This window comes from Spermophilus citellus (assembly GCF_964194105.1).
Source record: "Spermophilus citellus genome assembly, chromosome: 15".
NCBI lineage: Eukaryota > Metazoa > Chordata > Mammalia > Rodentia > Sciuridae > Spermophilus > Spermophilus citellus.
The window spans coordinates 50,697,094-50,721,942 of NC_138195.1; the positions used below are offsets into that span (position 1 = coordinate 50,697,094).

At 49.4% G+C, this 24,849-nt stretch overlaps 1 protein-coding gene across 12 annotated transcripts in view; it reads right to left on the reverse strand.

Annotated features, from left to right (window-relative positions):
* The window catches only part of KCNMA1 (potassium calcium-activated channel subfamily M alpha 1), a 705,800-nt gene extending 682,965 nt beyond the window's left edge, over positions 1-22,835 (reverse strand). For all 12 annotated transcript variants that reach the window (XM_081267518.1, XM_081267514.1, XM_081267517.1 and 9 more), the window contains exon 1: positions 22,330-22,835. In XM_081267518.1, the coding sequence (XP_081123644.1) occupies positions 22,330-22,689 (360 nt within the window). In that variant the 5' untranslated portion in view covers positions 22,690-22,835. The remainder of the gene's footprint in view (positions 1-22,329) is intronic.
* Between the last annotated feature and the right edge of the window lie 2,014 nt (positions 22,836-24,849).

A 24,849-nucleotide genomic window follows, 5' to 3' on the forward strand; every position in this document is an offset into this window, starting at 1 on the left:
AGATTCCACAGTTCACCTTTGTGCTGTTATTTCCCCGTGTGCAGCAAAAACTATGATCGCTCTGTTCTCCAACAGGATGTTTTAGTTCGAATTAACACTGCTGCCTCCGTCCAATTTGCTGCAGTTGAGTTCAGCACGGTGCAATGAGGAACTTGGCTCCTCTCGTGATGGCCAGCGGCTGACCTGACAGAGGCCTCTTCACAAGGGGAATGAAAGAAGCAGGTGAGGTAGAAAAGAACCAAAGTGTTATTTTACCAAGCACAAGCGAAGGCTGTCTGCCGGAGAGAACTGCTGTCCAACGCTTACACCAAGACAGCATACAAAATACCCTTTCTTCTGGAGAAGTCAGGCATGAGCTGCTTCTAGAAGGTTGTGCCAAACCACTGGCAAATGGCGAGGGTTGGGGAGCAGCTTTGCAGACCCACCTCCCAGGTGACCAATGCTCTGGCCCTCCCCAGGCGTCTCGTCTACTTGGAGCCTGGGACCTGGAGAAGGCTCTCCCTTGGTTTCCAGAAATAATTAACTACCCGCAGAGCCCAAGAAGCTGCAGTCAACAAGGAGATTCAGTGTCCAAAATAGACACTTAACTGAGGTGGGATCTTAGTCAATTCACTGGCAAAAGTTTTCTGAATGTCTGTCTGTGCACTCATTCTCCAAATACTCAACTTGTGTTGTGCCTGGGTGCTGGGTGCTGGGTGCTAGGTGCTGGGAGCTGGTACTACAGAGATAAATGAAGAAGACACATGACTTTCCCCCAGCAGCCCCCAGTCCAGAGTGTGCCTAATTCTGCAGGATCCAGATAGGAGCTCACAATCTAGCTGGAGGGCTGAGCATGGGAAGCTGATTCAGGGGAACTGATCAGCTCCCCCACTCTACATAGTGTTTGGTGTAAAATGAACTCAAAGAGAAGTTTAAATACACCTCCTTCTGCTAAATGCGGTTATCTCACCTGGGTTTATCATAACAATGGTGCCAACATTTACCACATTAGGTGGATCTTTCTCCATAGGTTTCACCCTGCATCTAAGAGAAGCTGGGACATGGGAGGAGTAGACAACTTGCCAGAGACCACAGGGCTCAGTGGTGGCAGAGGCAAGAGCTGAACCCAGGTCCCTGTGCCTCCAGTCCCAAGTCCTTTCCACCTCACAAGCAGAGGAAGGAGCTCCCAAGTCCACCCTTCACCCAGCCCCAGCTCCACTATGGGCTTCCCCAGAGGAAGCACCACAATGACTGACACTCTTGGAGTCCTCTGCATCGCCTGGCCACGTGACCAGCTGGGACAAGATGCCAACCATCAAAATATTTGCTTAATTGAACGACTGTGGTAGAATAAACCTGAGATAAGAAGGGGTGGGAGGTGAGAAAGAAAGAAGACCCGGAAGTCTTCCTGGAGGAGTTCAGTGTGCAGAAAGAAGTTATGGGTTCCTCAGAACACATAATCCCCAAAAGAGGACAACGTTTGGGGACAAACACCAGGTGTTGTGCAAACCTTAAAACAGGTGGCTGGCCTGCCTCAGTGTATCCAAGAAGCACAGATTCCTAAGCAGGAGACACTGCCAACTAGAAAACAAGCCACCCAGGCAGGAGGTGGGGCAGGAAAGGACAAACCTTTTTTTGCCAGGACAACCAAAAAGGTTTCTTTGTGCTCCTCCCCACTCACCAGACTCCTGTGGGGTCGGTAACCCCAGGACGTACAGACCTGTTCTGTTCTGGCCTCTGGAAGCCAAAACCTCCTCAGAGATCCAGCCTTGTGGGAGAAGCACCTTCTGGACCCTCTCGCCCTTTCCAGCCAATCTGTCCCCTCCACCATTGTCCCCATCTGCTCATGGTTGTGGAAGGTGGGTGCTGCAAGAGAGAACGCTCAGGAGCAAAACCAAAACTCTCATAAAAACACAGGGGCTGCTGGAGCCACCAGGAACCCTCAGAATCACCAAGTGCAATCCCCAATTTACTAGTGGGCAAACAAAAGCCACCCAGAATCCACCGGCTCGTTTACTGGCTTTTGTTTGTTGTACTGGGGGTGGAACCCAGAGGCACTTTACCATTGATCTACACTTTTTAAAAAATATTTTGTTAGTTGTAAATGAACACAATATCTTTATTTATTTATTTTTTGTGGTGCCGAGGAGCGAACCCAGTGTCTCACATGTTCAAGGCAAATGCTCTACCACTGAGCTACGGCCCCAGCCCCCAACACTTTTTTTTTTTTAACTTTACTTTGAGACAGAGTCTCATTAAGTTGCTGAGACTGGTCTCAAACTTGTGATCCTCCTGCCTCAGCCTCCAAAGTAGCTGGGATTGAAGGTGTGAAGCACGGTGTCTGGCAACCCATTCATTTGAAGTGGAGTCTTCTGGTACTCTTAAGATTCTTCCTCCCTTCTCCCTCCATCTCCTCCCTTCCTCCCCTTTCCACGGTGACATGAGATGTGTGGAAGGGTGATGAGGGGGAAGGGAAAGGAGGATTTCTGGCTGGTTTTCTTTTACCCTAAGCTCTGCCTCCATCTTTAGAGACCTCAGGGGAACAGTCTTCACCTCCCTGTTGGCCCATGATGGGCCTCGTTGCTGGACTCCAGTTGCCATCCTTTGTCCGGGGCCTCCACTTTCTCAGCTCAGAGGCACTGGCTGTGACCACCAAGGGAAGGGACACCTAAAATAATAACTAGCCTCATCGCAACAGGTACCATTTGCTGAGCACTTACAAGGTGCTACATGCTCACAGAACCTCAAGAACTCTCTGTGGCAGGTGTCTTCAGTATTCACAGCTGACCCATGAAAAATGTAAGCGTGGCTCAACTAAACTGTAGCCAAGCCTCCAAGACAGTGCAAGGCGGAGCTGGCATTCAAACTTGCCTTTGTCTGCCTCCGAGGTGGCCTATGAAGTTCCCAAGTCTGAATTGAAGAGCTCCAAGTTAACATTCAAAAATGAGGGCTGCCCCTTTTGAGTTTGGGGGTGAGAGGGGATTACATATTAATTCCAATGCTGCCAAAACCCCAAGAATCTCTGGAACTTTTCCTTGGAAATTACCTGCAGAGCTCCCGGGAACCTGTGCATTCAATACTTCATCATTACACATCTGAAGAACCACAAACTCCTTGCCTGCATTGGCTTCGACTCCCATTCATTATAGCTTGCCTGCAAACTACCTTGGACAGCATCCAAAATTGAATTGACTTTCAAATGCTGAGTGATGACACCTCAAACAACATTTAAAAGACTGCATTGATACTACCAAGCCTGTCCCCAGGAAGGGACAGTCCCTTTTCAGGCAAGGGTGTTAACCCATTCAACTCTTGCAGTCCTGCCCCTATTCAAAAGTATTTTGTGATACTGGGCACTGCTGTAGGTTGCTAAGAAAACAGAGATTAGCATAAGAAGATTCCTGTCTTCAAAGGAGCCCTCAGGTGGGACAAAGTTTCAGGCAACTGGGATGATCGCCAGGCACTGTAGATGCAAAGATGGACAGCACAGTCCCAGGCCTCAGGGATCTCACAGTCCAGCGGGGGGACACACATACTATCCAAACCTGGGCAGAACAAAGCAAAAGACAGAGTAACCAACCACCTAGAGGTTATAGTCAAGATCCACATTAGGAAAAATAGTCTCCCAAAGGTGACCAAATTGAATTAATCATAATAAGTAACACATGGTACATATCAGAGGTCACTCTGAACACTTAACACGTCTTAGCCTCCCAATAACCCCAGGCACTGCTAACTATCATCAGCTCTGCTGCCACTGGAGTCCACTGAGGCAGGAAGAGGGTGGGAAGCTGGCTCAGGGCACACAAGCCAGCAAGGAGCAGAACCATGATTTAAGCCCCAGGAGACCAGCTCCGGAGGGCATGCTCCTGATGGCCACACTGAATGAACCAGAATGAGAAATGAGGCTCATTAGGACAGTTAAGTTCTGGTCCACTGGCTGTTAGAAAGCAGCCTTGGTACTCACGCCATTACTCACCTTCAATCCTGTTTTCCCAGCAGTGAACTCTTGAACCTACTGGGCTTAACCGTGGTACCTGAACCTGGTGGAATGGGCTGCCATGCAGGGGCCCATCCAAGGTGGAGCATTTCGCCACGGGAGCGAGACAAGGGGCATGGGAACCTCTGCATCCATCCCCCTTTCTGCTCTTCAAATTCCAGGCGAAGAGCCACTCAAGGTAACAGTCAAAGCCAGAGAGAGGGCTGAGCAGCAGATGACACCTTCAACTCGGAAGGGCAGCCCAGGAAAAAGCTCTCAAGATACTGCCCTACCATGGCGGAGGAGGAGCAGCCAGGTCACCCAGCACAGTCGGGATGCCTTCATTCTCTTTGGAGCATGGAGAGAGAGGTAGGATAAACCCCTTGGTCCCTTTGTTCCCGGAGCTGTTTCAAAAGCAGAGCAGCTCATGAGCTAAAGGCTGGGGTAAGAGGGAGCGCTGAGCAAACCCCAGAGCTGCCGTGGTGAGGCTGAGAGCTGACACTCTAGAACCAGGAAACCCCCGGCTCTGGTGACAGTAGTCCACTCAGAAGTCCACTAAGAGGTGATGACACCTCTTAGTCAAATGATAGCCACTGCAAGCCTCCGACTGCGTATCTGTAAAATGGGCATAAGGGTAGTAAGATCTACACCCTAGGTCTGTTGCAAGAATCGGGGGAGATAAAGTTAATAAAGGGCTTACCACCCTGTCTAACACCTAACAGGTACCAGTGAACATAGAATTGTTTTACTGGGTCACAGTGATGGTGAGTTAGGGCAGAACCAGCCATGGACTGCAGAAGCCCTCAGCCTGGGACTCCGGAACCCTTTATGCAGACTCCAAACCCCCTTCAAGCTTCCCCTGATGTACCACTGCATTTCCCAGGATCCCTTGCAGTTAAGGAACTGCATGACTGAGTTCTGGCCCATGGACTATGGGGACAAAATGCTAAGAATAGCTTCCAGAACCTCCCCCACAAAACTACCTCTTGGGACCATTCCCTACCAGCCAGACAGAAGCAGGAAACCCACAAGAGATCTTCAGGATTTCAGGTCCATATGTGTTAGGAGCCAGGGTCCCTGGGTGCCTGCATGGAACAAGGTCCCACCCCACCCCCAAATAGTCACACCTTCCGTGGTGCTTTATAAAAGCAATGCACAAATGATTGCCATGCTCAGGCACTGGCACATTGGGGCTGCTTGTCACTGCTGCTGGCCTAATCAAATAGCTAGTCGAGTCTCAAGATGGACCCACAGGTGCCTGGTGATGCAGTGCCTCTGTGACGATAGGGCACACCACAGGCCAGACACCATAATATGGTCCAAGACACAAATTAGTGGCTGTGACCAGCTAGATATAGTAAACATAAGGGAAAACCAGCAGCAACCCAAGGAAAGCAACAGAGAGACCTAGAAGAAAGGAAAGGACAGCCCGGCAGCCACACTGCCTGTCCAGGAATGGGACTGGACTTCTCTGAGCTTCAGTTCCCACATCAATAACGTGGCTAACATGTGCCTCTGTGTGCTGTGACATCACGCAGTTATCCTGAAATCCACCATGGTGGGGGCGTTTACACTAAGGGAATTGGCCAACACTGCAACAGGCTCTTCACCCTAGGAACCCAGTCGGCCAACATTTGCGGGAGTCAGGTGAGTGGAAGAGCCGAGAGAGGACAAGGAGAGAAGAAATGGCAGCCCAAGAGTGCAGAAGCAACAAGTCCAATAGAATGGTGGCAGTCCAACATGCCTGAGGGCAGCGAGCTTGGGAAGAGAGGTTAGAGGAACCCAGAGAGCTGGCAAGGGCTTGACCCTGCGGAAGGACACTCACCAACAGCAGTTATTTGCTCTCGTTATCTACTGCTGTGTAAGCAACCCAAGACACAGAGACCTCCGACCATCATTTTATCTTGTTCATAATTTTTTGAGTCAGGAGCTCACAGAGGGATTGGCCAGCAGGTGCATCCCTAGTGGGTGTGAGATGGAGCAGGAGGACTCACTTCCAGGAGGGCTCCTTCACAGCAAGCCTGGTGCCTTTGTTCTCCCTAGAGAGTCTCTTCTCTTCCCCGTGCCCCCTGTGTGTGGCATCCCAACCTCACCCCAGCCCAGGGAGAGGTCCCAGGCTTCTCACAGCACAGTGGTCTCAGGGCAGCGAGACTCCTTACATGAAAGTGCTCCAAGAGACCCAGAGGGTGCTGCAAGGGTCGTCCCACCTATCCTCTGAAGTCACAAAGCATGGCTTCCATGGCTCACCTGGTCACCAGTAAGTCACAGAGCCAGCCTTGATTCAAAGGAGACCATGGCAGAGCATGGATACTGGGATGATGGCCTCTGTGAAGCCCAGCTACCACACTCACCAATTGCCCTCCAGGATCACCTGCCAGGCACAGACTAAGAAAGAACCCACCAGCTCCATCCACCAGCAGCTTCCACAGAGGAGGTAGGACATCCGCATGGAAAACAGAGTGCAGCATCAGAGGGCAGTCCCCAGCCAGCACAGAGCAGAGAATGGGAAGGCCAACTGGGGTGGGTGGAGAGGCCTCCCAGGTGGCCTTCCCAGCCAGGTGAGCTGAGCTGGGGCATGAGGCTGGGATGGCAGGCTAGAAGGGAAGGAGTGAGCCACCCCTGGCCTTCTACCACATCTGGATCTTCCTGAGCCATGTTTCCACGTTGCCCAGCAACAGGGAGGTCACCAAGGCCTGGGGCACTCTGCAGTCATGGGCAGCAGCTCCAGAGCAGCAGCTGCAGCTCCAGACGGGGACAGGCCATCAGCAGCCCATGAGCCTGTCCAGCCCCCAGTGTGGGCAGAGGCAGGGAGCGGAGACCTGTTTTCCCTGGCTCTACCTCCTCCCCAGAACCAGCACAGAAAGGCCAGTTATGCAACCATCCTGGCCACAGCCCTCCGGCCAGGCCAGCCTGGCTACCCGGCCTGGTACAGAGACGGCCACGGCCTGCACAAGGCAGGGCGGGCCTCCAGCTGCCACTTTTCATGTAGGCACAGGATGCTGTGCTGACAAACACCTGGGGACAGAAGGGGCGTGGGAGGGAGCTAAAAATAGCATAGCTGGCAACACAGAAGCCATTTCTAAGTCCTCAGGGTCCTGTTATTCACCAACCATGGGCCAAAGGGACCCAAATGACTGGCACTGGAGCATGCGCCCTTCCCAAAGGCTTGTGCCTAGAACAAGCGCAGAGCAGAGGAGACCTGCATCACATAAAGAGCTGCACCGTGGTCAGAGCAATGGAATCAGTACATTGTGGGTCTGGGGCTGGAGGGGAACAGGCTGAGGCTGCCTGGACAACCCACAGCTCTGGTGGGGTCTCTCTGGCCATTCCCTCTTTGATCAGTTCCTCCTTTCGTGAATCCCAAGTTCCTGATGTTTCTCTTACTGGTTTTGACAGTAAGAATTACATGCTGTGAGTATATTTTCCAAGCCTAAGTAGATGCCTAAAAATGACCACATACGGACTTGCAGACTATGCACTGCACAACTCCAGCCTCCAAGGCCAGCCTGCCTACCTGGCTTGGTACAGAGATGGCCATGGCCTGCACAAGGCAGGGCAGGTCTCCAAGGGGCCTCGTGCACCACTGGGAACCCTGGAACCTTGCAGTGTGGCTGCTGGCACTACCAGAGGGGAAATGATGTCTCCCACCACCCATATTCCTGGGGAAAGGACAGCCATGAAAAAAAAAGAGATGCTACCTGACCAATTTGCCCCTGCTTCCAAATATTCTGTAGATGGGGTTAGGTTAGGCAGGCATAAGGCCATCTCAACTGTCTAGAAAGAGAGCCACATTGAGATGGTGGATTTCCAGGCTGAGGGGTGGAGGAGGCAGCCAATGGCTCTTTCGAAAGCAAGGGAAGATTCGAAACCACCCAACGAGTTCTAGGACCTTCTTCGAAAGTGTGCTGATTCAATTCTAGTCCCACCAACGTCAGAACACAATTTTAACAGACCTGGGAACTCGGATGTGTTGATTTCTCCTTCACAAGGGCCACTCATTCACTAACACAGCCCCAGAGGCTGAGAGATGGGAAGGGTGGGTGGGGAACGATCTGATCAGACCTGAGCATGTGTGTGCCTGTGTGCACACACGGGTGGGCCTGGAGGAGCAGAAAAGTGTGACACCCACACGCATACACCCACAGACACAGCTCTCTTAGGTTTTTAAAAATATGCTCAAATTCTGAATGCTACTCCTAATATATTCTCTGTATGTGCTAACACTAAAAAGTGTTTTTCTCTAAAACTTCAAAAAAGATTGATAATACTCAGGAACAAAATGCCTCAATATTTACTCTGTCTCCCCCTGCCAGCACGGAGATGTAGCCCATGGACCATAGTTCATGAGGTACAGTTATACAGCCTCTGATGTGCACATCAGAGCTCACTGTGGAGTTGTATAGTGAGCAACCTACACAACTAGACACAGAATGCCTGCTTTTCAAGCGGTTCAGAAAAGAAGAACGCAGAGTTTAAGGAGACTACACAATCTTGAAGGTCTCAGTTGCATGGAATTCCTTGAACTTGTCAAGGGGCCTCATATCTCATCTATAAATGAATGATGTTTGAGTTTCAACACACTGACTTCTCTCTTTGGTCCTGCCTGTGTCATCAGAGTGTGGCAGGGATGAGTGGAACTAGGTCAGCCTACAACTAGGGGAGAAACTAAAATGCGTGGCACAGGGGATGGGGCATGGGCTCCATTGCCCATGCACCTGGATGTGAACCCATCCCTGCCCATCACCTCTGACCCTGGGTAAGCTATGCAACTTCTCCCTGCCTCAGTTTCCTCATCTGCAAAGCAAGGACGATACTCCTACCTGCTCCACGGGTTTGTCATGAAGATTCTTAACACACGCATAAAGAGCTTAGGAGCTACCAGACACTAAGTAAGCCCCAGAGTTTCTATGCAAAAGAAAAAAAAAAGTTGTGTTGCTTTTGCTTCCACCGTCTAATCTGTAAAGTGCAAATTATAAAAATGCCTACATCATAGGATTGTTCTGAGGAGCAAATAACAGTCATCCTAAGGAGCTTAAAACAATGTTTAATGCCCACTAACCTCTCAAAAGAGTCTGTTCCTGCAGCAGTAATTCTGGAGAGAAATGCCAGACCTGAGAGGCTGTGAGAGAATGTTCTGGAATCAACTGCTGTGTTCCAAAGCAAGTGACAGACAGGACGTACCAGAGACCAGAGGGTCTTGTTTTGAATGGATTCCCCGGGAAGACAGGAAGTAAAGAGCACACAGGCCAACAGGCACCAGTGAGGTTGTGAAGGGAGAAGGGGATCTCTCGCTGGCCAGCTTATATTTCCACCATTAAGATCCTTTTCAAGCCCTGCCTGGCATTTAAATAGCATCATCCCTGGAGATGGCTGTTTCGGTTTCATTACAGTCTGTGTTCACAGAGTACAAATAGAAACCTTCGTGATTTTATTAGTTTCCATGCAACTCAAGAGAGATTTGCATGATAACATTTCAGCTCCTGACTTAAAGAAGGGATCGATTAAAAAATATAGTGCTTACACTGCCTGTCACTGGGAAATGAAAAGGTTCCCAGAGTTTTAAAAATCTGTCATATCTGGCTCATGCCCATAAATCAAGTATTTGGTTCTGCAGTTGCAATCCCTACTGTCTAAATGTTTAGTTTATTTTGTAATAAACACCTGGAGGGCATTTGCACTCCCGAATGAGGCCTAGGCAACAGCACAGACGATTCTAAACTTCTAGACTGCACTGAGTCCTAAACAATCACCAATTCGCTTAATAACACCCAAAAGCCACTTGGTCCTCGGCAGGTCTATGAAGTGTTAACATATTTTATCTGTGACAAGTTAAAACTTAATAGATGGCCCCGGTAGCATAATCAAATGAATATTAGGTAACCTAAGAGCTATTCCAGTAAGTTCTCCTGGACTGGCTGCTTACAGTTCAGGGGGAATTTTATTTCAGATGGTACCGAGTGTTTGAGAAAAACCCCTTCAAATACACTTTATTGTTTTCAATACTGGGAATTGAACCCAGAGGCACTTTACCACTGAGTCACATCTCCAGTCCTTGGTATTTTTTCATTTTTAAGATAGGGCCTTGCTACGTGGTGGAGGCTGGCCTCAAACTTGCCATCCTCCTGCCTCAGCTTCCCAGGTAGCTAGATTGCAGGTATACACCAGCCCAGCCCAGACTCTCCTCTGCTAAGAAGCTGCAGAAATCAGTCCTGCTTTCAGCATCTGGGATGCACCAAGGAGCATGGCTGAGATGAACAGTCTGTCTCCTGGGCTGCCTTCTGGGGTGAGTTTAGGGGGAAAGCATCAAAGGAGGTTGGTTTGCATGGCCTTCTCTTTAATCAGATGTTTCTTTTCATGCCAACCTCAACAAAGCCAGCCTATCATCATGTCCTATTTATAGTCCATAATCTGAAATGTTTTCAACCTTTATCCCCACACCAAAAATTAAAATTAAAACTTCAATAGTGTCTTTAGAAGTAACAGCAGAGTCACAAAAACCTATTTCTGAGGTTTCTTTTCTTTTTAATGATAGCTTGGATGGTATTTCCAATGGGGCCTATGTCCTCAGATTGTAATTCTTTAACTATGTCACCTCATCAAAGTCAATACTGAAATTTTGGGCACAAGTCAATCAAATTCCACTCTTGTGATTTATAGTAGAACAAAATCTGCTCCCTGGGTCTATTTCCTTGAATAACTCAATCTTTGGATCTTTAAAGGTAAAAGTATAACTTGGAAATCTGATTTAGGAAAATGGCTTTAGATTGAAATCATTAAATCAAAGGACATTCTATACATGAGAAAACTGAGGCCACAAGATAACGACTTGTCTCAGCTTATCTCAGACACTATAGATACTATGGCAAAATCAAAAATCCCGCAGTCCCTTAACTTCACTCTAAAAGTAGATGTAAGTTAGGGGTGTAACTCAGGGATGGAGGGCTTATCTAGCATGGATAAGGCCCTCAGTTCTATCCCCAGAACTGTGAGAAGTAGTAGTAGTAGTAAAAATAAGGGCTGAGGATATAGCTCAGTTAGTGGAGTGCTTGCCTTGCATACACAAGGCCCTGGGTTCGATTCTCAGCACCAATAAATAAATAAATAAATAAACTTAAATGCTTCATTAAAAAAATAAAAAATAAATAAGAGCAGATGCCAGTAAGAGACTCCATAGGCAGAAAGAGGGCCGTTTCGGGCGGCAGGGTACCATCTAGCCAACAAGACCAGCTTGGTGCCCTCAAGGGTCTGCAATCCATAAAGGAAGAAAATTAACCTGCTCACCAAAGAAATAGGAGCAATCCAGTAAAGAAGGCAGCAGGACAGGAAATGAGTCCAAAGAGGTCATCTCCAGGAAGGGAAATTTGAAGTAACTTATTTTTCTTTTCTTAAAAAAAAAAACTGTATTAAAATACGCATAACATAAAATTCTACCATTTATTCATTTGTCAGTGTATATTTAGTCATGTTAAACATGTTCAAAGTGTTATGTGATCTCTCTCCAGAATGTTCTCAGTTTTAAAACTGAACTCTACCCCCTCTTAAACAACTCCCTATTACCACCACCCATGGCCCTAGGAACCACATAGTTCTACTCGCCGTTTCTGTGAATCTTCCCACTCTAGGTACTGCAGGTGAGGGGCATCTGTTCTTCTGTGCCTGGCTTATTTCACTCAGCCTAATATCCTCAAGGCTCATCCATGTAACACCTGTGTCTGAATTTCCTTCTTTCTTAAAGCTAAATAACATCCCAGAACAGCGATGCTGCATTTTGTCAATCCACTCGTCTGTTGATGGACAGACACTCAGGTGGTTTCTTGGAAATACTGCCACTATGAACACAGTACACAAATATCCTCTGAGTATCTGGTTTTTGTTTTGTTGTTTGTTTGTTTGTGGGGGGTTTTGTTTTGTTTTTTGATAGATGGGAAGAGTGAACTTTCTAGATCAGATTATAATTCAATTTTCAATTTTTTTAAAGATCCCCATCCTGTTCTCCATAGTGCCTGCACCATTTTGCATTCCTGCCAACAGTGTATAATGGTTCAGTCTCTCTACCTCTTCACCAGCACTTGTGATTTTCAGTTTTTGATAGTAGCTATCTGAATAAGTGTCAAGTGTTTGGTGCTTTTTGTGTGTTTTGTTTTGTTTTTAAAGCCTCTGCCTAGCTTGTATTTTCTATAAGGAACATTCACTAAGTACACTCAGAATTAAGGAGTACACTCAGAATTAAGCTTGAAAATATAAAACACTGATGTTGAAAAAAAAATCTTGTGGGAAAATAGGTCACAAATGAACTTAAGAAATGGACGTTTTTTTTTTAAAGACTGAAGCAAACTGTTGAGTTCTCTTGTGGGTTCAGCTGGAGACACCATTCCTAGACTCTTCAAGAATCTATCACCTGATCGTCTGTGACTGCCACGATCCACAGAAGAAATGGACATAATTTATGGGCAGCTAACACAACTCCTCTAAGCTCTGGAAGAAAAGTGCTCCCAGGCACACAGAGGAGAAAAACAATCTGTGAAGCTGTGGCCAGTTAATGGTGGGCACAAAAATCCCCACCAGTTGGATAAGCCCTTTCCTCTTCCAAATCATTCCTCCAGGGCTCAGAACCTTCATGTCTGAGTTCTCCATCTCCATCAGATAGCACCCGATGCCTATGTTTTCTCCTTCCAGAGACACAAATGACCCCCCTTCCAAAGCTACATAAAGAAAAAACAGGATTAACTCAGCCACTTCTCTCAAAGATAAGAACAGAAAGCTCACACTCTCCTATAACAATTCTTTAAAGGTCCCGTAAGCCCTATGGCTCTAAGGTCTGTGCCATGGGGTCACGCAGGCCCACACTACCAGTTAATTAGAACTTCTCCTTTGAAAAGCTAAAAGTTTCTCAAAATGAAACCATTCTGCTCACTGGTCTTTATATAAATCTTCACTCCTTGGAAATGAGCTCATTTGACATGATGTATTCATCAAGATAAAGGTGAAGAGACTAAAAACAAAACACATGCAATTATATATTTACCCACCCTCTAGCTCCCAGAAGAGAAGTTGCATTTTTCTTGTGTGGCCACCTCCCTCCACTCCCTGCCCTGCCTCACATTCTCCTCCTGTAGGATTTGCTTTCTTCTCTGGTTGCTTTCTGTTTAGCAAAATAGGGAGGATGGCCAGAGTAGCACACAGAAGCCCAAGGAGAGAGGAGACATAAAAGGGCTGGAAAAGGACACCTTCAGTTCTAAGTTGGAGCTCATTTCAAATGAGGCCAATAGAGGTTCAAGATCGCCATCCATTCTCTCTCCTGTGGGCTCAAAAGAGCCAATACATAGAAAGCAGAGTGCAACTCCAGCTTCTTACAAAGGATGCACATCTGGATTCTTGGCATGACCCCTGAGTTACATCTTCCCTTAGCCAAGCCCAAGGCTAATCCGCAAAGGAAGATAAACGGCAATATGGGATATAGGCCACTGGTAAACAAGTGAGTTGATGGTCCAAGGACAGCCAGAATCCTCCATTCACAGCTTCTAACAGACTGAAGAGATCTCAGAGGGCAAACTTTAACACTCAACCATCAGAAGAGGACATTTTCCAAACTTAGAGGGAAGGGAAACCTCACCATCCCAGGGCAAGAGGGAAACCCAGGAGCTAACAGATAGGAAATGTGTCCTGTATGGGAGTATCAGGTCAAGGTCATCCTGCATCTGAACTACATCATCAACATCTCAACACCACCCAGTCCAGCATCTCCCTAGAGTGGATTCAGCATTTGAAATGTATTATCCAGTAAGACTCATTCTGTACCCCAAAGTCAGACCAGAAGCAAAGAGAAAGGAGAAAGATCTTCCCAAGTTCATTCTAAGGTAGGTTGGTCTCCAGTGGAATGGTGGTTTCAGGAGATCATGAACATCCCAATCTCCTCTGATGGTGGAGCAAGAGGACTCCTAGGACTGGGGAGGAAGTAGAACCTGGGCCTCCAAGCTCCCTCCCCTCACGGTGTTTCATAACCCCATGTGCCTCTGAATGTGTCACACCAACCCAGTCAGTGATCCACTGACCTACAAACCTCAAGCCCCCAACCTGCAGAAGCTACTCTCCACCCCCACCTCCACCCAACCCCAAGTTCACTCCCAAAGAGAAGGAAAAAGAACTGTCAATTCTCTAAGAGTGAAGAAGACATGGAACAGGAAAACAAGATAAATACTGAACTTAAACTCTTAACCTGAGGTCCCCGAGTGCCATCCCAGCAACCAGCAAAGATGTGCCAAGCGGTGGACGCACCTGGGATGAACGGCTTTGTACAGTCAAAAGGGACCCTGGAAATAACATTATTAGAAATCTTGCCTTAAAAATGCTTTTGCAGAAGACATCATGGTCCCAGACAGGAGCAGGGAACACACAGAGACAAAATGCACTTCAAGTCACAAATTCAAAATTCTACTTTTGTTTAAAAATGAAAAAAAAAAATAGCTCCCCTCTTCAAATGAAAGCAAACTCTGATAACAGGAGGTGGAAAGAAGGGGAGAAGGAATACAGCCTTTTCTGCTAATTTCCTTTAAAATGTTCAAAGACAGTTGGATCTGAGTCCCCAAAAAAACCTGGGAGAGAGGCCAATGAAATAGCATAAAGAATACAATGTAGGACTGGGGTGTACCTCAGTGCTGGAGTGCCTGCCTAGCATTCATGAAGCCTTAGGTTCCATTCCCAGCACCAAGGGGACAAAGAAGAAGAAGAGTAGAAAGAAAGCAAGATGTTTTTAGATAATATGAGCTTTGGCCACGTAAAGATGCATTAGTCATACAGGTAATGAGATCGTACGCAGAGATGATGCCCAGGCTCGGCTTGACGACATTAAGTGTATCCATTCTGGCCCTGGAGTGCCAATTATATTTCCAAATTGGCAATTAGATATAATGTCCCAAAGACAATTACCAAATAATGCCAAACCCAAAGCAAATTCCATCTCAAAGCAGCCATCCTTTTGAAATGGTCCTTCCAGCCCCTGCCTAAGCAAGTGCCCCCGGTGAATGAAATCTGTCACCTACCAGTCCAGAGAGACACAAAGGTGAAATAAAGTTTTAAAATCTAGGAATGACTCAAACATTATTTTATCACCAAATCAAGCCATCCCTTTCACCCAGAGCCTCTTCACAGCATCTAACCCGCTACCCCTCCCAAAAGAAAAGCAGAAAATGTATCTGTACCCACCACAGTCCCACCCAGCTCCAAGCTCACCAGAATGGAGTTTGAAACATCTGTGTGGGGATGTATTTATACGACTCAGCTCCTATCCTCAAGCCGTCACATGTATCTATACCCCATGAGAAGATAACTGGTTTTATCCCTGCTCACTGTCAAGCAGGGTCCTGAGGAGCACACAGTGGGAACTGGGTCTGCAGGACTTTTTCCCTAGCTCCTGGCTTGATTCCTGGCACACAGTAGGCACTTAATATTCAATAAAAGCCAAAACAACAACTATAATAATAATAATAATAGCAACAACAATAACAATGACAACCAGAAGACCTATTTGAGGACCTACTTTGGCTGGTGACAATATTCATAGAGAAACCCTATCTTGTCTCCTTCCCTTTGACAATGGAACAACATAAAAAGCACATATCAAGAAAAAAGTTCCTGGCAGGAGGAGCTGTGAAAAACCTTGCTACGGTAAGAAAAGAAGCCACTGTCACTGTCATCTGCTGGAATTATTAAGAAGTGCAAGGGAGACAATACTGTGGGGGGGCTGCCTGTCACCCCCATGCACTCAGTGGTCAGGGGCCTTTGAAGCTAAACCCTCCATTTGGGAAGGCCCACCAGGGTCAATGTGGAAAATAAGGCTGGCAGCTTTGCTGACTTCAAACACTCCAGAGGGCGTGGCCACCCGCTGGCTCCTTGGAGCAGGAGCACCACATAGCCTGAGCTGCACCACTAGCCTTTCATTTTGTAAGACCATGGTTTGGCGGAGTTGACATCCCGGACTGTGGGAAGCCACACCCCTCACAGTGTGGAAAACTGGCATGAAGGAGAGCCCACACACGGATGGGCAACACTCAGACCACACCCTGTATGCTCCAGAATGCTATTCTGGTCATCGATCCAAACCCAAACCCACCGCGCCTGTGGGTGCCTTGGGAGTGGGCACCCCAACAGTCAGCTTTAGCAATGAAAGCCCAGCCTGTCTGCAGCTCCTCCAAAAGGCCTGAGCAGTTTTTTCACCCTGGCTGTCTAGCACAGTCAACCTTCCACTTCTTTTCCCTCCGTGCCACTGAAGAGCTGGGAAATTCCATATTTCACAATAAGCCCATCTTTAAGGATGGGCTGGCTAGAGGCTGAGGAATGAACCAGGTCCTCAGTACACAAAGTGTGCCCCACACAACGTTAGTACAGCATGCATCTTGCCACAAATGCAGAATCTCAAGTCCTCCAGCCTGGACCTTGTAAATCACTCTGCATTGTGGTGTGTGTGTGTGTGTGTGTGTGTGTGTGTGTGTTTTGAATCCAGGGCCTCATGCACACTGGGCAAGGGATCTCCTACTGAGCTACATCCCTAGTTCCTCATTCTCCCTTTGAGCAGCCCCTGCCCCCCCCCCACTGCCAGGTGATTTCTGTGCATATGAAGGTTTGAGAAGCCCAGGACCAAATGCTCTCTCCAGCCCTTGGAAGCAGAGATCTGATATCCCAAATGCAAATTTCCTAGGCCTTCTATCCAGAACACTAGGACACACTGCCTTGGAGGGTAGAAGTCCAAGTTTCCTTCTCTGTATGCTGAGGGTTAGGAATTTACCCACCCAAGAAGCATTTTAAAGAGGGAGACACTTTTCATCGGCTCCTACTAAGCATAGAAAGGCAGTGGAAGTTCAAATGTTTCACAGGAAGCTTGACCTTGCTTGAGCCCCAAAGATGTCTCCATGAGGCCCAGTGTTTCCAAGAGGCCTGGAGACTTTGGTGTCACAGCACAAACACAGTGCTTTCATCTGAACCACAGAGGAATCCCTCTGGGGGCTCCACAGCTCTGAAGTCCCTGGAAGGTGGTGTTGGCTGCTGTGATTCACAGATTAGCACAGCCACTGCCACTGTGAACCAAGACACCCCAGCTACCCACTTTGGGAAAGAGGTCTTGGCATTGCAATTCAATGACAATTGGTTGGCTTCAGCACCAGGCTTTTTGTGCCCCAGGGATGGAGAGACAGAGACTGACCCAAGGCAAGCGCTTACTCCTTGCTACCAGGCACCCAGTGAACTTTCCTATTCAGGGAGGAGACAGCGGTGAAATTTAGCAAGGGCCCAACTGGTCCTGCCCTTGGAATCTCCTCTTCCCGGGCCAAACACTGGTGTAGCTACTGCTGTCCTCCTTGTGGATATTTAATAAAGTCTTCAGGGCACCTGTAGGTGGGGTCAGCCCACAACTTGCAAAGAGAAGAATGGGTCCTCAGCACCCTCCTAGAGAGCTATACAGTGCAGTGAGTGACAGTACCTACCCCAAAGGGCTGAGCTCTGTTACAATCCCAATGTGGAGATGAGAAAACTGAGGCACGAAGCACTGAGGTCCTTGCCTGAGGCTGACCCTTGGGCACTGCGCATAGGACCTGACATCTGTGCAGGCTGCTCAAGGTGAGGACAGTTCAGTCAATTTCTCTCCCAGCAAGACTTGCCCATGATGTGATCCCCCAGCAGGGGAGCTCAGCTGTGCCCTGACTGCTGGACATGTTCCCAAGGTAAGTTCAAGGGCAAGTGTTCCATTGCACATACTTAGGGAAACACAGTGCAAGCTGCTGTCAATAAAAATCTTATCTGGATAGAAAGCGTCCTGGCCAGGACACAGTTACATCACTGCGGGGGACAGGTCTGGAAGCTCTAGACTTGGGATAACAAGGACAGAATTAGTTCCTCTTCAAGGGTGCCATGCTGGAGAGCCATACCTACCCATTGAATGCCATAGTGTCTCCCTTCTGCCAGCCCTAATGCTCCAGGACCACCATATCATCCATGCCTGCCAAGATTCCCACCATCAACAGGTTAACCATCTTGCCAGGCCTTTATCCACACAGCCTTCCTGGGATGACCACCCAGCCACAGTCATCCCACGTCACCCAAGCCAAGAGCCACCAGCCCAAATCTCAGTCTGACATGAATGGGTTGCTTGACTCAAGACAGTAGACATCTGGCTCCTTTTGTCTTGAAATCCCAATTTATTATAGTCTGTGTCCTTCAAGATTAACAGTTCAATAAATCAGAGAGATAATAGGCTCAACACTTTGTGAAACTGTGGTAGCCCCCTTTACAAGAGGCCATTACTTCTGCTCCTCATAAGAATCCTACAAAGTAAGTATCATGATGTTCCTTTACAGATGGAGAGATCAAGGCTCGACTCGATCACCAGCCAGAGATGCCCTGCTGACGGGTGTGAGATCCACCATTTAACTTGGGTCTGTGTGGCTGCAGTCTGTGACGTCCTAAAGAGTGCATTTCCATAGAGAGAGCCAGGAATGAGAAGCACAGGCTCCCTGCACAAGGACAGGCCAGCCAGAGCTACCCCGTGACTGGGACGGGAGAACTTCTCCACGGCCACCCGCAAGTGACCTGATCAAAGGCGAGTATCTGAAGGTCATTCAGTGCAGCAGTCCCCAGGTGGGGACAAGACCAGGCACAGGGGCCAATCCAGAAACCAGAGTTTCAAGGCACTGAAGCTGCAGCTCTGATTGAATCACCTGGCCAGACACTGGGTAATTACCAAGCCATAATGGGGTCTGATATTTATATTAGTCACAAGCCTGATGGAGAAAATGTGTTGTTTTCTCAGACACAGCCATGGAGACAACACCTCAATAATTCATTACATGCAGACCTTCCTTGATCAAACCCAAGTGCCTACAAGGGCATCAGCTCAAACTGAGAATATCAGGGAGACTGTGAACAGCCACACACAGGCTCCGGAGCAAACCACAGCTCCATGAGGAAGGGGGCCTCAGCTCAGAGAAGTTGTCTGTGAGCTAGATGAACAGAGGAAGGGCATAAAGACACAGAAGTGGTTCCAGGCTGAATTCCTAAAGGACTGCTAGGGAACTGCAAAACACAGGCAGGACCAGAGATTTTACCCATAATTCCCCTCTCCTTTCCCTCTCCTCTGTGGAATCCCAGAGTGGGAAGGGACAGCAGAGCTCACAGATTTCAAACCTCCTATTTGACACACAAGGAAAGACAGAGAGGTTAAAGGACTTCTTCCAAGTTGTGGCCTCATCCAGGCTACAAAACACTAATGTGCTGCCACAAAACATAGTAGCTCCTCTTCACCTTATCTGCAGCTGGACTGGACCTCAAAAATGCCATTTTCAAGTGAATAGAGAGTTCTGATGAAATCCAATAGGGTAAAAAAAAAAAAAAAAAACAGCAATAATGTGAAAAGGTACAACACAGAGCACACAGTACCAGGATGACCATGCCCAGGTGGCCAGTGGGAGAAAATGTGGTTTTCTCTTTCACAATCTATAAAAACTCTACATTCTACTGTTTTCAAAATGCGAAAGTCATTGGCTCTATGTAAACTGGAGACCAAAGGTACTCATGGGAAGAGACCCCACACTGCACATGCTCTGTCTCAAAAATGATGCAGACCCAGACACCAAATGCGTGTGATTTGGAGCACCCTGCTGAAACATCTCTCGCTCTGAAATTCAGATGCTGAAAAGGCCTGCCTTCCTTGGGACTCCACCTCCGCTCAAACCACCATGGGCCTGGATGAAAGTGAGGGCAGGTGAACACATCCAAGGATGGGTAGAACTCTGCAGGAAGCAGCCAAGGTTTGCTTGGAAAAGCCAGCACTAAAATAACTGTTCTCAAGTTAAGTTAAAAACTTTCTTCTGCACCAAGTCTCAACAACACTATCAAATGGCTTGGAAAGCAAAAAAGAAAGAAGGGCCAAAGAATGTGACTGCAAAAAAAAAAAAAAAAAAAAAAAATGCAGACCCCAATGGTAAAAAGAAAAGCTTAGAAAGGGCCTGACTTGCCATTATTGGTCATGATGAGCTGGCTACACACCATTGCATTGAACAAATCAAGGGGCGGGCGTGTTTTAAAGTGGCCTCAAGATAGAAGAAATAACTTAATCTCATCCTATATTGGCCTCACTTATTTTCAATCAACCAAAACCCATCTCGTCCCAAGTTGCTTCCTTATAGAAACTTGCAGCTATGTGTACTCCGCTGGTCTTAAGGTTGCAAAATACAGCCAAAGATTTACAGATTGTTATTTCTAATGATCATTGCCAAATCCCTATTTTCTTATGAAAAATTACACAAGTCTTGCTTGGTCATCACTTAGGAAAGAATCCTTATGTGAACTATCAGACGAGCATTTCATGACAGACTGGCACTGTGGTAGCATTTACGTGTTCCTTAGAGTAAAAAGATTTTAGAAGTGATGTTTAAAACCCAAGGATCACAAAACCAACACATCTTATTCTGACTCACTGAAAAGTTTTCATTCTATCAAAATTGCCCACTTCATGAAAAACAGAAGGCTGTCAAAAAGTTCACTCAAATCACTCTGTCTGGAGAATATTGTAAATGCATGCAACTATGAGCTATCATTCCCCTAAGGACAGTGGCTGAATCTCAGTAAAAGGGGGAAAAAATTCCAGAATTGAAGTCTGTCAGGGGGAGGTGGAGGAGAGGAACTGTGTGACTAAGAAGGCTCTGTGAATGAGTGTGTTCCCAGGGGCTGGGCTAGGCAGGGGGCATCTCCAGCCCTGGTGCTTAGAATTTTGCTTAATCCAAGGGATTCTTCCAAAGGTGGGAGGTCTTCCTCCTTTACCTCTATCATTCAGAAGGTAATCCAAAGAAAGCTGGATAGCCAACCTCTGGAGCCAAGCAGAGAAGTGAGAAGACAAGGAAGAGAATGTTTTTTATTTTTCTCCCTTCTTCCAACAACCAGTATTTTCCAAAACACAAACGTGCTGCCACAAAACACAGCTGAGCTCCAGTAGCACCCAACATGATGTATAATTAATGACCGGAGACAGCGCCGGGGTTCACCCTTGTGTTTGTACAATCAGCCTTCACCCTAGCCCCTGGTTTTCCTCCTTCTGTCCTTAGTGGCCAGGAGGCTGCTAAGAGTTGCTGTGCCATATGCCGTTTGAGGGTTTTTGAGATTAACTTTACTAAGAAAGGTGCAAATATTTACAGACCAAGATGTGTGTCTACTCTACACAGTTCCCCTAGACATCCTCTTCCTCCAAAAACTGTGAGTGTTGTAAAGTCATCTAGAATGGCAATTACTCAAAAAAAAAAAAAAAAAAAAGGTAGCTCTGTCCTTTTTCCCCATTCTTTCTTCTCTATTCTGCGGTTTTCTATTAAACACTGTCTTTTGCCCCAGCCCCCATCTCCAGCCAGTGGCAGGTGGTGGAGAGAGACACCTCTAAGGTCACGGCCAGGCGGTCATCCTAGCAGCCACACTTCCAAGGTGTAGGGAGCCTGGTGGGCGTCTTTGCCAGGAATAGCCTAAACCACCTGGAGCTCCAAGAAGGGGCTCCGTGAAACCTTGGCCTCCGCGGGCTCTGTGCAGCGGGTGGCCCTAGAGCTCCAGCTCTTTGTTGCTGGTAGCATTTCTGGGGACCCAAAGTGTGTGGCCTGGGGACAGAAGTACAGGGGCAGTCAAAAAACTTGGGGTGTGGACATGTTCTACAAGAATGTCTAAAGACTAGAGTGGGAGGTGACATCAGATTTGTGACCTCGCCACCTTCCTAAAGTCCCAGCCCTATGGGTTGCCTCCAGTTCTGGGATGGATCTCCCCAACTTTCTCTGCCGCCTCAGGTACCCAGCTTTCTCTAGCCAGGTTCCTCCCCCGGGATTCCCTAGTACAAAAGAGTTCCCCCTTGTCGAGGCACCTTTCCTTCTTTCGGGGCCCCAAGAACTCATCTCCGCAACAGGATCCTGAAGTGCGGCTGTGCTCCCCTGGCCCACCGCGAGCACCCGCGCCGCGGCAGGTGAGCTGGGCGGAACACGCACCCAGTGGTCCCACTTCGTTTGTCCCCACCGGACTGGTTCTCCTCACCCCGCACCACAGCACCCGAGAGTCACGTCCCCCACCCCGGCCCCAGCCGCAGCCGACTGCAACCCTACAATAAACAAGGGAAAGGATCAGGCGTCCGCGTCCCGAAGCGCACCGGTTGCGGACAACTCCTCACCCCCCAGCGCGCAGCCGGAGCTGCTCCGATCGGAGGGCGCAGGGACAGCGGTGGGAAGGGAAGGCGAGGAAGGGAAAGCAGGCAGGGTTGGAGGGAGGCACTGCGCCCTGCGGAGAGAGGAGGTGGGTTGCAAGGGACGCGGGGAAGCAGCGGCGGGGCTGGCGCAGAGGGTGGGCGCCCGGGGCGCGCTTACCTTCGTCTTGCCCCCGCAGTGGCAGCAAACGGTCCACAGGTACTTGAGCGTCCGCCAGAGCAAGATGATGAAGAGGCCACCGAAGAAAGTCACCATGGAGGAGGCCAGGAAAGCCCACCACATGCGTTGGCCCCGGCTGTCGCACGGCACCTCCATGGTCACCGGGATGATGAGCGCATCCATCTTGGGCTCGTGGACCGAGGACGAGGAGGAAGAGGAGGAGGAGGAAGAAGAGGAGGAGGAGGAGGAGGACGCGTCTAGGCTGAGATGGTCCGCGTGGATATTGCTACTCATTCTAAGACCGCTGCCTCCGCCGCCGCCGCCGCCGCTGCTGCTGCCGCCGCCGCCACCATTTGCCATAGCTAGCAACGGGCGGCCGGCGCAGGGGCTCGGGGGAGCTCCTCCCGCCGCCAGCGCCACCCCGAACACCCATCAACAGCCATGTTGCTGCTACTGCTACCGCCGCCGCCGCCGAGAGCGGGGAGGGGGGCGGGGAGGCGCCTGGGCTCGGGGCGCTGTGCGCGACCTGGCGGGGTGCGCGGAGATATATACAGCCAGCCGCCGCGCCCGCCCTCCCCCGCCGCCGGCCCGCCAGGGGGGAGGGGATGGAGCGCGCGGGCGGCTCCCCCTCCCCGGCCCGCGCCCCGCTCACCCCGGGCTGCGCTGGCCCGAGCGCCCAGAACCAGGGAACGCCGCGGGCCGCCCGCGCCCGGGGTCTGTGCCGCCCCCGGGCCCGCTCGGGCTCCGCGCGCAGGCCCGGGTGCCCTGGGGGCCGCGCCGCCCGCCGTGCGCCAAGCGTGTGCGCTGCGCTCAGGCCGGGGACCCCCCTGCCCACACGCCTCCCGCGCCGCTAACTAGCCGCTCTTGGCTTATTAAGCGGCACCTCGTTAATAATGTAGAATCGGCCCCCGGCGCCCCAGCGCCAGCCTGCCTTCCCGGCTGCGCTCGGCTCCTAATCGCCGCCCCTGTGCGAGCCGGGCCGCCGCCTCCTGCTAGCCCATGCTCCCTGGACCCCGAGTCGTGTCTCCAAGACGCTGAGCCTCCTATGCCTCCGCTCGCTCTTCCTTCTTGCCTCCTCCGGCTCCTCCTCGTCACCGTCCTCGCTGCCCGATCCTCTTTGGCGCGCGCCCCGCGCTCCCCGCAGCCGCCAGCAGTGGCAGCTGCAGCAACTGGAGCGGGCGCGGGCTCAGGCCTCCCGAAGCGGGAGGGGAGGAGGCTCAGCGCGATGGTTCGCTCGGGCTTGGAGCTGGGCAAAGGCAGGCAGGCCCCTTCGCGGTGAACCTACACGTGCCTCTGACCACCCCAGCGCGCAGGGTAGTGCGCGCCCAGTCCAGGCTAAGAACCCAGTACCGCTCTCCAATGATGATGCTCACCCACACACACCCTCCCCCCTGTGCCAAGTGCCTTGAGGGACCTGAGGAGAGGGACAAGGCTCCAGGGCCAGAATGTTTTTTTCCCAAATGAGCCCTCAATGGGGAGGGAGGGATGGTCAACTGTCAACTTGATCCCACAGGCCCAGTGCCCCAAGATCATGGGGCTCTCAGTGTGAGGAAATTCCTGACCCAGGATACATGACGACTACCAACCCCATATTTCGCTTTTCTCTTTATTTCTAGGTGCCCCAAGGCCCCGCGTGTGGTCGAAGGGCCGGGCCATCTGGAAAGCTATGGTCTGTGGCCTCTGATAGCAGCAGGTGGTTTTTGGCCTTTGTAAGCAACAGAGGCGCCTAAGAGTAGTCAGAGGTGGACACCAAGAGCAGCCTCAAACATGATGCAGGCCCCAATAGACAACAGGGTTACTCAAAGAGTCCCTCCCCTCTTATTGAATCTCAGACTCCAGCTGGGAAAGGAGTGTGCCTGGCCTCATTTAAACTCGCCTTTTCCCGGTGTAGAGTCTTTCCTCCTCCCCACTTAAAGGGGTCTGGGTTTGTTCAGCAGCCCCCATCCCAGCCATAAGGCAATTCCCCTATTGATGTTCTCACAAGCTTTGCTCCCTCTGGACACCATGCTTCCTCCAGCTACCTGCTGGACCACAAGTTTTTCCAGTGCTAATTAAAACAAAGATTATCACACTCTCCCCTCACTGCCCACAGTGATTTCCCCAAAGTTTCCAGCTCATTAGTTTAAGCCTAATTGGAATTCTCAGGTTCCCTTCAGTTCTTCCTGTGGTAGAGGCCCAAGTTATCCTCCTTAACTGTAGGGGCCTTCTCTGTCTGATTCAGGGTCAGTCCTGCCCTTGCCCTTGGAGGCTTAGGATGCAGGGGAGGAGTGGGGCCAGGCAAGGCCAAGCTGGGCAGAGACTGAAGGAGATGCCTAAAGCTTCAACTGGTTGCTTGAGAATACCTTCATTGGGTTCAGTGTAAACATCTATTAAACAAGCATTTAGGCCAAAGTCAAAGAAAAAAAAATGGAACACAGTAAGATTTCCTGAGTATTGGTATCCAAAAAGCAGTGTGTAAAAGAATTGCAGATAATATTTCCGGAAAGGAAAACTGTCAGAGTTTCCATTTTGTCATCTGAT